The sequence below is a fragment of the Nerophis ophidion genome, linkage group LG01 (genome assembly GCF_033978795.1).
Source record: "Nerophis ophidion isolate RoL-2023_Sa linkage group LG01, RoL_Noph_v1.0, whole genome shotgun sequence".
Classification (NCBI taxonomy): Eukaryota; Metazoa; Chordata; class Actinopteri; order Syngnathiformes; family Syngnathidae; genus Nerophis; species Nerophis ophidion.
In genome coordinates, this window is record NC_084611.1 from 5262698 (window position 1) to 5280540 (window position 17843).

The following is a 17843-nucleotide window of genomic DNA, read 5'->3' on the forward strand; positions in this document are numbered from 1 at the left end:
CAGCCAGTACGTCATCCATGGCCACCAGATCAGACCGGACCCCCTCCTCAAGGGAGAGTGGGACGTAGGAGAAAAAGAAAAGAAACGGCAGATCAACTGGTCTAAAAAGGGAGTCTATTTAAAGGCTAGAGTATACAAATGAGTTTTAAGGTTAGACTTAAATGCTTCTACTGAGGTAGCATCTCGAACTTTTACCGGGAGGGCATTCCAGAGTACTGGAGCCCGAAATGAAAACGCTCTATAGCCTGCAGTTTTTTTTGGGGCTGTGGGAATCACTAATAAGCCGGAGTCCTTTGAAGGCAGATTTCTTGCCGGGACATATGGTACAATACAATCGGCAAGATAGGCTGGAGCTAGACCGTGTAGTATTTTATACGTAAGTAGTAAAACCTTAAAGTCACATCTTAAGTGCACAGGAAGCCAGTGCAGGTGAGCCAGTATAGGTATATATGTATGTATATATGTATATAAAGGTATACACAGTATAGGTATATATGTATGTATATATGTATATAAAGGTATATACAGTATAGGTATATATGTATGTATATATGTATATAAAGGTATATACAGTACAGGTATATATGTATGTATATATGTATATAAAGGTATATACAGTATAGGTATATATGTATATAAAGGTATATACAGTATAGGTATATATGTATGTATATATGTATATAGGGGATGGCGTGGCGCAGTGGAAGAGTGGCTGTGCGCAACCCAAGGGTCCCTGGTTCAATTCCAACCTCGTCATGTCCGTTGTGTCCTGAGCAAGACACTTCACCCTTGCTCCTGATGGGTGCTGGTTGGCGCCTTGCATGGCAGCTCCCTCCATCAGTGTGTGAATGTGTGTGTGAATGGGTAAATGTGGAAGTAGTGTCAAAGCGCTTTGAGTACCTTGAAGGTAGAAAAGCGCTATACAAGTACAACCCATTATAAAGGTATATGCAGTATAGGTATATATGTATGTATATATGTATATAAAGGTATATACAGTATAGGTATATATGTATATAAAGGTATATACAGTATAGGTATATATGTATATAAAGGTATATACAGTATAGGTATATATGTATGTATATATGTATATAAAGGTATATACAGTATAGGTATATATGTATGTATATATGTATATAAAGGTATATACAGTATAGGTATATATGTATGTATATATGTACATAAAGGTATATACAGTATAGGTATATATGTATGTATATATGTACATAAAGGTATATACAGTATAGGTATATATGTATGTATATATGTATATAAAGGTATATACAGTATAGGTATATATGTATGTACATATGTATATAAAGGTATATACAGTATAGGTATATATGTATGTATATATGTATATAAAGGTATATACAGTATAGGTATGTATGTATGTATATATGTATATAAAGGTATATACAGTATAGGTATATATGTATGTATATATGTATATAAAGGTATATACAGTATAGGTATATATGTATGTATATATGTATACAAAGGTATATACAGTACAGGCGTAATGTGATCAAACTTTCTTGTTCTTGTCAAAAGTCTAGCAGCCGCATTTTGTACCAACTGTAATCTTTTAACTAATTTTCGTAGTTCATACAGAGAAGTGAATGTTAGCATAGTAAGCTAGTTTGCTGTAGAGCTTTTAAATTACATATTTTGTGGCGTTTATTCATCCATTTAAGTTCAATACACAGCATGATTTATGTTTTATTGTAGCATGCATGCTTGTGTGTGTAAGTGACAGTGTGTGCATGTCTGTTTCTGCTTGCATGCTTTCAGTTTGACCCTTTTTATAGTCAATAAACCTGTGGACTAGAAGACGTTTTTCAGATTGTTTGATCTAAAAAAGGTGCTAGGGTAAAGCCAAGATATTTCTACATATCGAGGGCGGCACAATAGCATTTCACCCTTTGGATGTTTTCTCCTCTTGACTTTTATCAGTAATAAAGGATCAAGGTTTGTTTTGAAATGAAAGTGGGCGCAGAGCACACCCCTCTACCACTGGTGTGTGACGTCATCGCTGCCCGTGTGATGCACACCGCCTTCTTAAGCCGGTCAAAACCAACACTGTGATTAATCATCATTCATTTATGGTAACGCGACATATTCTTTTTAGGCCCCGTTTACACCAAGTAGGTTATCCAGGGTAAAGCAAACCTAACCTTATCCTTGACAACACACACACACACGCACACACACACACACACACACACACACACACACACACACACACACACACACACACACACACACACACACACACACACACACACACACACACACACATCCTGGACTGAAGAAGGAGTAACCAAGCACTTGAAGCATCATCTATCTTACTGTTCAGGAAGGTTTCAGATACAGAGAAGACATGGGGTCATGAGTGGATAAGATTATGCTCCAAATAATCCAAGTTTGTATGAATACCTCAGATATTAGTGAAAGAAGCAGTGAGGAGGTCCTGGGTAGGGTGGATGTCGCCACATATGAGCAACATACCACAAACTAAACAGCTAATTGGTTATTTTCCCTCGTGTGTTCTTGAGTGTTTTGCTGCCGTTTGTATTATGTGTGAACCTTGTACAGCACACTGAACAACTAAATGTTTTATCTCCTGTGTGTGTTCCCATGTTTTCAGTCAATTGGCTGTTTTTAGAAAAGCTTCTGCCGCAGAGTGAACACTTATATGGTGTTTCACCTGCGTGTGTTCTCATGTGTTTAGTCAAATTGCTCTTAAAAGAAAAGTTTTTGCCACAAAATGAACAACTAAATGTTTTTTGTCCGGTGTGTGTTCTCATGTGTTGAGTCAAAGAGCTATTTCGAGAAAAGTGTTTGCCACAAACTAAACAATTACATGGTTTTTCTCCTGAGTGTGTTCTCATGTGAAAAGTCAAAATAGATATTTCGAAAAAAGCTTTTGCCTTAAACTGAACAAAAACAGGTTTTTTTCTCATGTGTTGAGTCAAAGATCTATTTTGAGAAAAGTTAGTGCCACAAACTGAACCATTAAATGAATTTCCACCTGTGTGTTCTCATATGTCGAGTCAAATTGCCATTTCGAGAAAAGCTTTTGTCACAAACTGAACACTTGAATGTTTTTCCCCCTGTGTGTGTTCTCATGTGTTTAGTTAAATAGCTTTTTTGAGAAAAGCGTTTGCCACAAACTGAACAAATACATGTTTTTTCTCCTGTGTGTGTTCTCATGTGTTGAGTCAAAGAGCTATTTTTAGAAAAGCTAGTGCCACAAACTGAACAATTAAATGGTTTTTCTCCATCGTGTGTTCTCATGTGTCGACACAAAGAGTTTTTATGATGAAAGCTTTTACCACAAACTGAGCAATTCAATGCTTTTTCCGCTCTGTGTGTTCTCATGTGTTTAGACAAAATGCTATGTTGAGAAAAGCTTTTGCCACAAACTGAACAATTAAATGGTTTTTCACCTGTGTGTGTTCTCATGTGTTGAGTCAAATTGCTATTTCGAGAAAAGCTTTCGCCACAAACTGAACAATTACATGGCTTTTCACCTGTGTGTGTTCTCATGTGTTCAGTCAAATGGCTATTGTGAGAAAAGCTTTTGCCACAGACTGAACACTTAAATGGTTTTTCACCTGTGTGTGTTCTCATGTGTTGAGTCAAAGAGCTATTTTGAGAAAAGCTTTTGCCACAAACTGAACACTTAAATGTTTTCTCACCTGTGTGTGTTCTCATGTGTCGAGTCAAAATGCTATTTTGAGAAAAATCTTTGCTGCAAACTGAACACTTAAATGGTTTTTCACCTGTGTGTGTTCTCATGTGTCGAATCAAAAGGCTATTTTGAGAAAATCTTTTGCCACAAACTGAACAATTAAATGTTTTTTCACCTTTGTGTGTTCTCATGTGTTGAGTCAAACGGCTATTTTTAGTAAATTTTTGACCACAAATAGAACAGCTACAAAATGTTTCACCTCTCTTCTTTGTAGAGCATTCAGAGCGTTTGTTGTCAGTGTGAGTCCTCATATCACCTTCACAGTCTGTATCGCTGCTCAAAGTTACTTCAACCTCGTCTTCAGCCTCACTATCTGATAGTGGAGCTAAGAGGTTGTCTACGTGTGGTTTCTCTTCATCATCTTCAGTCTTCACAGAGACAATAGTCAGTGGAAACTTGGTGTAATCAGCTTCCTCTCGTCCTAGAAGACACTCTCCCTCCTGAGTGATGCAGAGTTCCTCCTCTTCCTTTTTAATGCAGGGTGGTTGTGGAGTCTCCTGCTTCAAAGTGGAGCTCCCCCCTGACTGAGGGGAAACTTCTTCTGGATTACCCATCAGCTGCTGCACGTCTGCAAGACACAAACAACAAAAACACACTTTCTTCTATGTACTGTATGTGTGTGTAGTAGTGTTGTACAGTATACTGCTACTAATAAAGTATTGTGGTACTAATCAATTGAAGTCGGTACTACACCACCTTTGAAAAGTACGGGTACCGTTCTTTCATCTGAATGCCGATGTGTGGCGGTAACTACAGAGCCGAGGCGCATGATGTTGAGTGTGTCAAAACGCACACACAAAGTGCACACAAGCAATAACATCGTGGAGAGGAAGAAAGGCAACAAAGGACAATTCTACTGGTTAAAAAAGAGGGTGTGTGAAGTGTAAATAGTGACAGGTTGTACAAACCCCGTTTCCATATGGATTGGGAAATTGTGTTAGATGTAAATATAAACGGAATACTTTAAATCCTTTTCAAGCCATATTCAGTTGAATTTGCTACAAAGACAACATATTTGATGTTCAAACTGATAAACATTTTTTTTTGCAAATAATCATTAACTTTAGAATTTGATGCCAACAACACGTGACAAAGAAGTTGGGAAAGGTGGCAATAAATACTGATAAAGTTGAGGAATGCTCATCAAACCCTTATTTGGAACATCCCACAGGTGTGCAGGCTAATTGGGAACAGGTGGGTGCCATGATTGGCTATAAAAACAGCTTCCCAAAAAATGCTCAGTCTTTCACAAGAAAGGATGGGGCGAGGTACACCCCTTTGTCCACAACTGCGTGAGCAAATAGTCAAACAGTTTAAGAACAACCTTTCTCAAAGTGCAATTGCAAGAAATTTAGGGATTTTAACATCTACGGTCCATAATATCATCAAAAGGTTCAGAGAATCTGGAGAAATCACTCCACGTAAGCGGCATGGCCAGAAACCAACATTGAATGACCGTGACCTTCCATCCCTCAGACAGCACTGTATCAATCTCTAAAGGATATCACCACATGGGCTCAGGAACACTTCAGAAAACCCATCCATCCATCCATCATCTTCCGCTTATCCGAGGTCGGGTCGCGGGGGCAGCAGCCTAAGCAGGGAAGCCCAGACTTCCCTATCTCCAGCCACTTCGTCTAGCTCTTCCCGGGGGATCCCGAGGCGTTCCCAGGCCAGCCGGGAGACATAGTCTTTCCAACGTGTCCTGGGTCTTCCCCGTGGCCTCCTACCAGCTGGACGTGCCCTAAACACATCCCTAGGGAGGCGTTCGGGTGGCATCCTGACCAGATGCCCGAACCACCTCATCTGGCTCCTCTCGATGTGAAGGAGCAGCGGCTTTACTTTGAGTTCCTCCCAGATGACAGAGCTTCTCACCCTATCTCTAAGGGAGAGACCCGCCACCCGGCGGAGGAAACTCATTTCGGCCGCTTGTACCCGTGATCTTATCCTTTCGGTCATGACCCAAAGCTCATGACCATAGGTGAGGATGGGAACGTAGATCGACCGGTAAATTGAGAGCTTTGCCTTCCGGCTCAGCTCCTTCTTCACCACAACGGATCGATACAACGTCCGCATTACTGAAGACGCCGCACCGATCCGCCTGTCGATCTCACGATCCACTCTTCCCCCACTCGTGAACAAGACTCCTAGGTACTTGAACTCCTCCACTTGGGGCAGGGTCTCCTCCCCAACCCGGAGATGGCACTCCACCCTTTTCCGGGCGAGAACCATGGACTCGGACTTGGAGGTGCTGATTCTCATTCCGGTCGCTTCACACTCGGCTGCGAACCGATCCAGTGAGAGCTGAAGATCCCGGCCAGATGAAGCCATCAGGACTACATCATCTGCAAAAAGCAGAGACCTAATCCCGTGGCCACCAAACCGGAACCCCTCAACGCCTTGACTGCGCCTAGAAATTCTGTCCATAAAAGTTATGAACAGAATCGGTGACAAAGGACAGCCTTGGCGGAGTCCAACCCTCACTGGAAACGTGTCCGACTTACTGCCAGCAATGCGGACCAAGCTCTGGCACTGATCGTACAGGGAACGGACCGCCACAATAAGACATTCCGATACCCCATACTCTCTGAGCACTCCCCACAGGACTTCCCGAGGGACACGGTCGAATGCCTTCTCCAAGTCCACAAAGCACATGTAGACTGGTTGAGCAAACTCCCATGCACCCTCAAGAACCCTGCCGAGAGTATAGAGCTGGTCCACAGTTCCACGACCAGGACGAAAACCACACTGTTCCTCCTGAATCCGAGGTTCGACTATCCGGCGAAGCCTCCTCTCCAGTACACCTGAATAAACCTTACCGGGAAGGCTGAGGAGTGTGATCCCACGATAGTTGGAACACACCCTCCGGTCCCCCTTCTTAAAGAGAGGGACCACCACCCCGGTCTGCCAATCCAGAGGTACCGCCCCCGATGTCCACGCGATGCTGCAGAGTCTTGTCAACCAAGACAGCCCCACAGCATCCAGAGCCTTAAGGAACTCCGGGCGGATCTCATCCACCCCCGGGGCCTTGCCGCCGAGGAGCTTTTTAACTACCTCAGCGACCTCAGCCCCAGAAATAGGAGAGTCCACTACGGATTCCCCAGGCACCGCTTCCTCAAAGAAAGACGTGTTGGTGGGATTGAGGAGGTCTTCGAAGTATTCCCTCCACCGATCCACAACATCCGCAGTCGAAGTCAGCAAAACACCATCCGCACCATACACGGTGTTGATAGTGCACTGCTTCCCCTTCCTGAGGCGCCGTATGGTGGTCCAGAATCGCTTCGAAGCCGTCCGGAAGTCGTTTTCCATGGCTTCCCCGAACTCTTCCCATGTCCGAGTTTTTGCCTCCGCGACCGCTAAAGCTGCACACCGCTTGGCCCGTCGGTACCCGTCCACTGCCTCCGGAGTCCTATGAGCCAAAAGAACCCGATAGGACTCCTTATTCAGCTTGACGGCATCCCTCACTGCTGCTGTCCACCAACGGGTTCAGGGATTACCGCCACGACAGGCACCAACAACCTTGCGGCCACAGCTCCAATCAGCCGCCTCGACAATAGAGGTTCGGAACATGGTCCACTCGGACTCAATGTCCCGCACCTCCCTCGTGACATGTTCAAAGTTCTCCCGGAGGTGTGAATTGAAACTCTCTCTGACAGGAGACTCTGCCAGACGTTCCCAGCAGACCCTCACAATGCGCTTGGGCCTGCCAGGTCTGTCCGGCATCCTCCCCCACCATCGCAGCCAACTCACCACCAGGTGGTGATCGGTAGAAAGCTCCGCCCCTCTCTTCACCCGAGTGTCCAAAACATAAGGCCGCAAATCCGATGACACAACTACAAAGTCGATCATGGAACTGCGGCCTAGGGTGTCCTGGTGCCAAGTGCACATATGGACACCCTTATGTTTGAACATGGTGTTTGTTATGGACAAACTGTGACGAGCACAAAAGTCACCACTCGGGTTTAGATCCGGGCGACCATTCTTCCCAATCACGCCTTTCCAGGTTTCACTGTCGTTGCCAACATGAGCGTTGAAGTCTCCCAGTAGGACAAGGGAATCACCCGGAGGAGCACTTTCCAGTACTCCCTCGAGTGTACCCAAAAAGGGTGGGTACTCTGAACTGCTGTTTGGTGCATAAGCACAAACAACAGTCAGGACCCGTCCCCCCACCCGAAGGCGAAGGGAAGCTACCCTCTCGTCCACTGGGTTGAACTCAAACGTACAGACTTTGAGCCGGGGGGCAACCAGAATTGCCACCCCAGCCCGTCGCCTCTCACTGCCGGCAACGCCAGAGTGGAAGAGGGTCCAGTCCCTCTCGAGAGAACTGGTTCCAGAGCCCTTGCTGTGCGTCGAGGTGAGTCCGACTATATCCAGCCGGAACTTCTCTACCTCGCGCACTAGCTCAGGCTCCTTCCCCCCCAGTGAGGTGACGTTCCACGTCCCAAGAGCTAGCTTCTGTAGCCGAGGATCGGACCGCCAAGTGCCCTGCCTTCGGCTGCCGCCCAGCTCACAATGCACCCGACCTCTATGGCCCCTCCTATGAGTGGTGAGCCCATTGGAGGGATGACCCACGTTGCCTCTTCGGGCTGTGCCCGGCCGGGCCCCATGGGAACAGGCCCGACCACCAGGCGCTCGCCATCGTGCCCCAACTCCGGGCCTGGCTCCAGAGCGGGGCCCCGGTGACCCACGTCCGGGCGAGGGAAATCTGGGTTCATTTCGTTGTAATTCCATAGAAGTCTTTGAGCTCCTCCTCTCTGAGCTGCTACCTTACCGTGGTAGAGGAGTTTGCGTGTCCCAATGATCCTAGGAGCTATGTTGTCTGGGGGTTTTCATGCCCCCTGGTAGGGTCTCCCAAGACAAACAGGTCCTAGGTGAGTGATCAGACAAAGAGCAGCTCAAAGACTTCTATGGAATTACTTCAGAAAACCACTGTCACTAAATACAGTTTGTCGCTACATCTGTAAGTGCAAGTTAAAGCTCTACTGTGCAAAGCGAAAGCCATTTATCAACAACACCCAGATGCGCCGCCGGCTTCTCTGGGCCCGAGATCATCTAAGATGGACTGATGCAAAGTGGGAAAGTTTTCGTCTGATGAGTCCACATTTCAAATTGTTTTTGGAAATATTCAACATTGTGTCATTCGGACCAAAGGGGAAGCAAACCATCCAGACTGTTATCAACGCAAACTTGAAAAGCCAGCATGTGTGATGGTATGGGGGTGCATTAGTGCCCAAGGCATGGGTAACTTACACAGCTGTGAAGGCACCATTAATGCTGAAAGGTCCATACAGGTTTTGGAACAACACATGCTGCCATCTAAGCGCTGTCTTTTTCATGGACGCCCCTGCTTATTTCAGCAAGACAATGCCAAGCCACATTCGGCACGTGTTACAACAGCGTGGTTTCGCAAAATAAGAGTGCGGGTACTTTCCCGGGCCGCCTGCAGTCCAGACCTGTCTCCCATCGAAAATCTGTGGCGCATTATGAAGCGTAAAATACGACAGAGGAGACCCCGGACTGTTGAACCACTGAAGCTCAGCATAAAACAAGACTGGGAACTGTAGTTAAGCTACATAGCGTCGCTACTTGTTGTGCACTACTGCCCATCACTGATTCTAACTCCTAAATAAACGCTAGCAAAAGTCAGCTAACAATGCAGGTAATGGGGACGCACTCTATTTCGCCTATAGAACTATAAAAAATATCCAAAAACTTCCAGCAACTTTTTATATAAAGCTGTAAGTATATATGTAGTGTAATAACTGGCACATTCATAATAACATGTAATATTTAAGTCTTTTCATCATTTTAGGCAAAACAGTGGCGCAATATTTCCACAGACGCATCACAACGCTCACTATTTCCTTCAACAACACCACCAACTATTACTAATAAAGGCAGACTTCATGAGTGCCATCAAAGAAAGCTTTGGGACAAATTATGATCCAGAACCTTGTATTTTTGAGCCTGAATATAAGGAGGATGAGCTACAAGTTTTAGAAGCTGAGTGATAAGCAGATCAAGCAATTAGCACTATTGCTAAGTGCTAAACAAAAAATAGAAAGTATATACCATCCAATCTGGATTGATATCACATTTTATTTGAATTAAGGAAGATTGTCCCGTGCAGGATAACAGCGAGTACAGTTGCATCCCTACTATTTACTAGCACAGTATCTTGTAACAGACATTTCCGCCATGTTTGATGGAGGTAATATATGCTCACAGCTGACAACTGTCATTTTCTTCACATCTATAATTGTGTTTACTAGAGGTTTTGCTTCTTTTCTGTACATTTTGTGGAGGTAAAGAGAACACACCTTATTTCCCTTTTTTTTGCTCGTCATCACAAACATTCTGCAGGAGACAAAGTATCAGTGGTGTACTGAATACTATAACATTTATAATTCAAGTCTACAATTACTAAACAAGATTTTAAAAGTGTAATGATTATTTCAGGGACAAAATGGTTTTATCCACAAACTTGAAAATTTAAAAAATAAAAAAAAAGGTTTGCAGAATTTTTTAGTCCATGTTGTATCAGAGGATGAGAAACTTTGCAAACACAAACAAAAAGTCTGATTGAAAAATATTAAGCCGCAGGATCACGGTCAATAAAGGCGGATTCACGCAGGATTATAGCAAGTATCGTTGCTTGCCTACTGTTTACTACTGCGGTAACTTCTAACAGTCATTTCCGCCATTTTGGATCGAGGTTCGTTGTTTACATTGTTCAACAAAGTCAGCTAATTTCTATTTTAAAGGCTTGGAATCCAAATAGCTTTCACATGAGGGAACGCAACACACTCACCTTCATCTTGGCTTTTCAGATTGTTCTCCGTTGGTGGCGCTGATTCTCTTTCACTTTCTCTTTGACATGACGTCACCATCTTAGCATAGCAGTAGTCGTCCATCTTCTATCCCGTCTTCAATCTTCACTTCAGCTAACACGCCGTCGCTCCACACTCAAAGTCCGTGTGGTGGGCTTAAGAAAAGGTGAATAGTTGAGGTATTTGATGCTCTTTTTGAATCTATAAGATCGTAAATGTGAAACTTCTCCAGAAAGCCACGCCGCTTAGTCCGCCATCTTGGACTTTCCGCTTTACCGATGTGTTTGCGCATGCGCCAGAAGTGTGCAACTTCCGGTCGACAACTGCACTTTAAAAAATAAAATACCTTTTAAATAACAAGCAGCCCTTCTCATCTCTTCTTACATTTCTGGCTCATAATTGAAGTGCTCCTTATCGCCAAAACATTTTTGATATCAAAATACTTTGGAGATAGAAATGAAACTAAAATGGACAATGTTATATTCTGTCTTTTAGTGGGTTCAAGCAAACGGCAAGTTGTTTGACAAAGTAAGTCTTGTGAAAGTGTGAAAGTCACACTACCCCAGTTTACATTTTCAACATTATAGCATTTCACCCTTTTGACGTTTTCCTCCTCTTGACTTTTATCAGTAATATCCTCATTGAAGGATGACTTGCAGAGGTGGGTAGTAACGCGCTACATTTACTCCGTTACATCTACTTGAGTAACTTTTGGGATAAATTGTACTTCTAAGAGTAGTTTTAATGCAACATACTTTTACTTGAGTATATTTATAGAGAAGAAACGCTCCTTTTTCTCCGCTCCATTTATCTACAATCAGCTCGCTACTCGCTACTGATTTTTATCGATCTGTTAATGCACGCTTTGTTTGTTTTGGTTTGTCAGACAGACCTTCAAAGTAGGATCTATCACATGCATTTCACCAATCAAATGCAGTCACTGGTGACGTTCAACTCCGTTTCACCAATCAAACAGAGCCAGGCAGTCACATGATTAACTAACCACTTTTTTTATTTATTTATTTTTATAAACCTTATTTATACATTTCAACATTCACAAACAGTTGAAAATAATAATCAAACAAAGTACAAAAACAGTACCAAAAAGAACAAAAAAGGTGCAAAACAGCGCCAGAGGGTTGTAAATTTCAAAGTAACTAAAACAGAATACAATATATATATATATATATATATATATATATATATATATATATATATATATATATATATAAAATAAACAAAGTGCAAAGCCATAAACTCACTCAATCTCAGTAAATAACTTAAATTTGTAACACAGCATCATCGTTTTCACAGCTTTTTGGTTGTTAGAGGTAGAGAGTGTTTTAATGTAGAGTTCTACATCTTTTTTAAAGGCACAAAAAACAAACAGGTCGGGAATTGAAAAACTTTCATTTATGAATATAAAACTTAGCCAATAGTACAAAGAGGTTGCAAAGATAAAATTAATCTTCACATTTTTTTTCAATACAGTGTAAAACCATCCATCCATCCATCCATTTTCTACCGCTTATTCCCCTTTTGGGGTCGCAGGGGGCGCTGGCGCCTATCTCAGCTACAATCGGGCGGAAGGCGGGGTACACCCTGGACAAGTCGCCACCTCATCGCAGGGCCAACACAGATAGACAGACAACATTCACACTCACATTCACACACTAGGGACCATTTAGTGTTGCCAATCAACCTATCCCCAGGTGCATGTCTTTGGAGGTGGGAGGGGCCTATCCCCAGGTGCATGTCTTTGGAGGTGGGAGGGGCCTATCCCCAGGTGCATGTCTTTGGAGGTGGGAGGAAGCCGGAGTACCCGGAGGGAACCCACGCATTCACAGGGAGACCAAATAAATATTATTTTATATATGTTATTGTTTTAGTTGCTTAAGACTGTGGTCCCCAACCACCGGGCCGCGGCCCGATTGGTACCGGGCCGCAGAATAATTTTTTATAAAAAGATAAAAAATAAAATAAAATAAAAATGTTTAAATTTTTTATTTATTTATTAAATCAACATACAAAAACACAATATGCACTTACAAATAGTGCACCAACCACAAAAACTCCCCTTTTCATGACAAAGAAGAAAAAAAAAAAAGAAAAAAGTGTTGTATCCCAAATAGCTGCAATGGCTTTCTCTTAAAGGGGAACATTATCACAATTTCAAAAGGGTTAAAAACAATAAAAATCAGTTCCCAGTGGCTTGTTGTATTTTTTTACAAAATTTTACCGGTCTCGGAATATCCCTAAATAAAGCTTTAAAGTGCCTTATTTTCGGCTCTCTGCGAAGACACTGGCCATTTCCCTGTGACGTCACACAGTGCTGCCAATGTAAACAAACAATGGGAATACCACAGCAAGATATAGTGACATTAGCTCGGATTCAAACTCGGATTTCAGCGACTTAAGCGATTCAACAGATTACGCATGTATTGAAACAGATGGTTAGAGTATGAAAATATTGAAGAAGAAACTGAAGCTATTGAGCGAATAGCTATTGACGCTATTCATAGCCATAGCATGGCCGAATAGCTGCGTTAGCATCGCCGGTAAAATGTGCGGACCAAACGATCAGGACTTTCGCATCTTTTGACACTGGAGCAACTTAAATCTGTCGATTGGTAAGTGTTTGTTTCGCATTAAATGTGGGTGGAAGGAAACGTAATATAGTTGCAAATGCATCTACAGGTTATCCATACATCTCTGTGCCATGTCTGCTTTAGCACCGCCGGTAAATAGCATGTTAGCATCGATTAACGTAGCATGTTAGCATCGATTAGCTGGCAGTCAACATAAAAAAAACTCACCTTTGTGATTTCGTTGACTATTGTTGCAAATGCATCTGCAGGTTATCCACACATCTCTGTGCCATGTCTGTCTTAGCATCGCCGGTCAAATGTGGAGACACTCTGGTACATTCAATGGGGGTCTGGCGGCAGACACTTTGGCATCTTGGGGCCAGTGGTGCAACTTGAATCCCTCCCTGTTAGTGTTGTTACACCCTCCGACAACACACCGTCGAGGCATGATGTCTCCAAGGTTCCAAAAAATAGTCCAAAAAACGGAAAATAACAGAGCTGAGACCCGGTGTTTGTAATGTGTTGAAAATGAAAATGGTGGGTGTGTTACCTCGGCGACGTCACATTCTGACGTCATCGCCTCCAGAGCGATAAACAGAAAGGCGTTTAATTCGCCAAAATTCACCCATTTAGAGTTCGGAAATCGGTTAAAAAAATAGATGGTCTTTTTTCTGCACCATCAAGGTATATATTGACGCTTACATAGGTCTGCTGATAATGTTCCCCTTTAAGGTATCCATATGTGATTTCCACAAGATGACTCGCCTCCATCTTTCCAGTAGTTGGCTCCGAGTTACGAAACCGCTTTATTGGGAAGCTGGCTGTGGCGCGGTATTTGTGATGTCACTTCCCTTGTGGGGCGTGGTCTTTCTGGCGTCACTTCCTCTCCGAACTCAGTTTCTAAACAATCAATGAGTCCATACAAAGCTAAGAGCCGGAGATTCAAGAAATACACGGCGCACTTACCTGTGGAAAAAAATAGCCCGAGGAGGGGATGTCACGGCCCGGGCACACACCAGTGCCCAATCATCTGTGAGCTGTGCTGAGCGCACCTCCAAGAGCGCTTGCGCGCGCAACCCCAGCTACTGCGAGCAGCTGCTTTCCACTGCACTGATGAGAGGGACGCCTACTTAAACCACCGCTACCAGAGATCCAGTGCCAGAACGTAGCGACCTGTCCATCGTCTCAAGCTCCCTTGTTGCTTTTTTCAAAGCCTGATCTCGTGTCCTTCCTCGCCTCGCAGTTCCTTGCGTGCGTCCCCGAGTCAAGCTGTGTGTCTTGTGCTCCTGGATCCTTCCTGTCTTCCTCGAGCTTGCTGGTTCCCCACTCCTTGCTTGCCCTCGGACTACGGACATTTACTCCCGCCTCACGACCACTCTTCCACCCCCGGACAAACCCTGCCTTGTCTGACAGCACCGCTCCTCTCAACACACACCTCCAACATTTACAGTAAAACACAATCTGACACCCCTTTCCTTTGGTTACATACACATTATATTATACATAGTTATGTTATATATTCCATAATATAGTGTATTTTATAATATAATACATTCTATATACACATATATATATATTTCCTCTAATAAAGACTGTGTACCTCTTGCCTGGTATACTTACTCGCCCCGGAACAAACCTTTTGCTTGCCTAACAGAATTGATATTGCGACATCCAGTGGACACATTTAGAACAGCAGTTTTACTTTTACTTTTTGCTAGCTCATCTCACGGGCCGGATTGAAACTGTCGAGGGAGGTGGGGGTCGGGGGTTAATTGTTCATATGTCTCTGATTTTAACATCAATCAGTCTTTGGAGTAAAAGATGGCACTTTTTTTTTTTACGGGATTGATTGAGAAGTTTATTGACATCTTAAAAGAAATTAATTCATGTCTTGCTTTAAAAAGGCAAATGGATGGCACAAAAATTCAAAAGGCTTGTTTCCATTGTGGTCCATTAAATATTCATCGCACGGTGGCAGAGGGGTTAGTGCATCTGCCTCACAATAAGAAGTTCCTGCAGTCCTGGGTTCAAATCCAGGCTCGGGATCTTTCTGTGTGGAGTTTGCATGTTCTCCCCGTGAATGCGTGGGTTCCCTCCGGGTTCCTCCCACCTCCAAAGACATGCACCTGGGGATAGGCCCCTCCCACCTCCAAAGACATGCACCTGGGGATAGGTTGATTGGCAACACTAAAAGGTCCCTAGTGTGTGAATGTGAGTGTGAATGTTGTCTGTCTATCTGTGTTGGCCCTGCGATGAGGTGGCGACTTGTCCAGGGTGTACCCCGCCTTCCGCCTGATTGTAGCCGAGATAGGCGCCAGCGCCCCCCGCGACCCCGAAAGGGAATAAGCGGTAGAAAATGGATGGATGGATGGATGGCTTTAGTACATTCAATAATAAAAGCTACATAACCTGTAAGATGTATAATACAAAATACGTTAAAAAAAAATGTATAAATGATGTACATATACGCAGTATACAGTTTGCATTGTGATTGTCATGGCTGGGTTTACGCCGCTTGCTGCGCGGTTCGTTCTCCCCGGATGGGAGAACGGACGATTCTGGACAAGACTTGAAGGTAGTAACATATTTTGATCGTTCTAAATAAACTCAAAGAGGTACAAAACAGAAAACATCCAACAGAACAAGGTGCCGATAGCACTTGAAGCTAGATACTTAACGGGGTTAGGAGGCAAACAAATCTTATGCAACATTAGCGTGAAGCGAACAAAGAAGCCAGGACGAGTGATCAACACAGGTAGGCTTAAATAGTGTCTCTTGATTACCAACAGGTGAGTGTCCCGAACAACAGAGGCAGGTGAAACTCATAAGTAACCATGGTGACTAAACAATCTCAAGGGTATACAACAATTGATTAACGTGGACCCCGACTTAAACAAGTTGAAAAACTTATTGGGGTGTTACCATTTAGTGGTCAATTGTACGGAATATGTACTGTACTGTGCAATCTACTAATAAAAGTATCAATCAATCAATGAAAGTTAGGTAGGTAGGTCTTTATTGTCATTGCTACAAGTAAACAGTGTACAGAGTTACAAAAACAAACAGAAAACACAAAACGTGATTCGACCACGGCTCATGACAGTGATCCATTGTGGGAACAGTTACCCAGCATCACTTATGCCTCAACGTCAGTTTTGATGCATCTCAACTTTGCCGTGAAGAAGGGCGTAGTGAGGCCCCAGGTCCCTGGACTGAAGAAGGAGTAACCAAGCACTTGAAGCATCATCTATCTTACTGTTCAGGAAGGTTTCAGATACAGAGAAGACATGGGGTCATGAGTGGATAAGATTATGCTCCAAATAATCCAAGTTTGTATGAATACCTCAGATATTAGTGAAAGAAGCAGTGAGGAGGTCCTGGGTAGGGTGGATGTCGCCACATATGAGCAACATACCACAAACTAAACAGCTAATTGGTTATTTTCCATTGTGTATTCTCATGTGTTTTACTGCATCTGCTTTATGTAGGAACCTTTTACAGCACACTGAACAACTAAATGTTTTTTCTCCATCGTGTGTTCTCATGTGTCGACAAAAAGAGTTTTTATGATGAAAGCTTTTACCACAAACTGAGCAATTAAATGCTTTTTCCGCTGTGTGTGTTCTCATGTGTTTAGACAAAATGCTATTTTGAGAAAAGCTTTTGCCACAAACTGAACAATTAAATGGTTTTTCACCTGTGTGTGTTCTCATGTGTTCAGTCAAATGGCTGTTGTGAGAAAAGCTTTTGCCACAAACTGAGCACACAAATGGTTTTTCTCCTGTGTGTGTTCTCATGTGTTCAGCCAAAGAGCCCTTTTGAGAAAAGCTTTTGCCACAGACTGAACAGTTAAATGGTTTTTCTCCCGTGTGTGTTCTCATGTGTTTAGTCAAAATGCTATTTTGAGAAAAACTTTTGCCACAAACGGAACACTTAAATATCTTTTGCCCTGTGTGTGTTCTCATGTGTTCAGTCAAAATGCTATTTCGAGAAAAGCTTTTGCCACAAACTGAACAATTAAATGTTTTTTCACCTGTGTGTGTTCTCATGTGTTGAGACAAATTGCTATTTCGAGAAAAGCTCTTACCACAAACTGAACAATTACATGGTTTTTCACCTGTGTGTGTTCTCATGTGTCGATACAAATTGCTCTTTGTAGTAAAACTTTCAGCACAAACTGAGCAGCTCAAACGTGTTTTACGTCTCTTCTTTGCAGAGCATTCAGAGTGTTTGTTGTCAGTGTGAGTCCTCATATCACCTTCACAGTCTGTATCGCTAGTCAAAGTTACTTCAACCTCGTCTTCAGCTTCACTATCTGATAGTGGAGCTAAGAGGTTGTCTACTTGTGGTTTCTCTTCATCATCTTCAGTCTTCACAGAGAGAATAGTCAGTGGAAACTTGGTGTAATCAGCTTCCTCTCGTCCTAGAAGACACTCTCCCTCCTGAGTGATGCAGAGTTCCTCCTCTTCCTTTTTAATGCAGGGTGGTTGTGGAGTCTCCTGCTTCAAAGTGGAGCTCCCCCCTGACTGAGGGGAAACTTCTTCTGGATTACCCATCAGCTGCTGGACGTCTGCAAGACACAAACAACAAAAACAAACTTTCTTCTATGTACTGTATGTGTGTGTAGTAGGGTTGTACAGTATACTGCTACTAATGAAGTATTGT

At 43.2% G+C, this 17843-nt stretch overlaps 1 protein-coding gene across 1 annotated transcript; it reads right to left on the minus strand.

Moving 5' to 3' along the window:
• Nucleotides 1–2334: 2334 nt before the first annotated feature.
• Nucleotides 2335–10901, minus strand: LOC133551671 (zinc finger protein OZF-like). The gene is made up of 2 exons (XM_061898660.1): nucleotides 10572–10901; nucleotides 2335–4328 (listed from the first exon to the last, which is right to left on the minus strand). Exons 1-2 carry the CDS (start codon nucleotides 10672–10674, stop codon nucleotides 3022–3024), a joined length of 1410 nt encoding a protein of 469 aa, XP_061754644.1. The 5' UTR covers nucleotides 10675–10901; the 3' UTR covers nucleotides 2335–3021.
• Between the last annotated feature and the right edge of the window lie 6942 nt (nucleotides 10902–17843).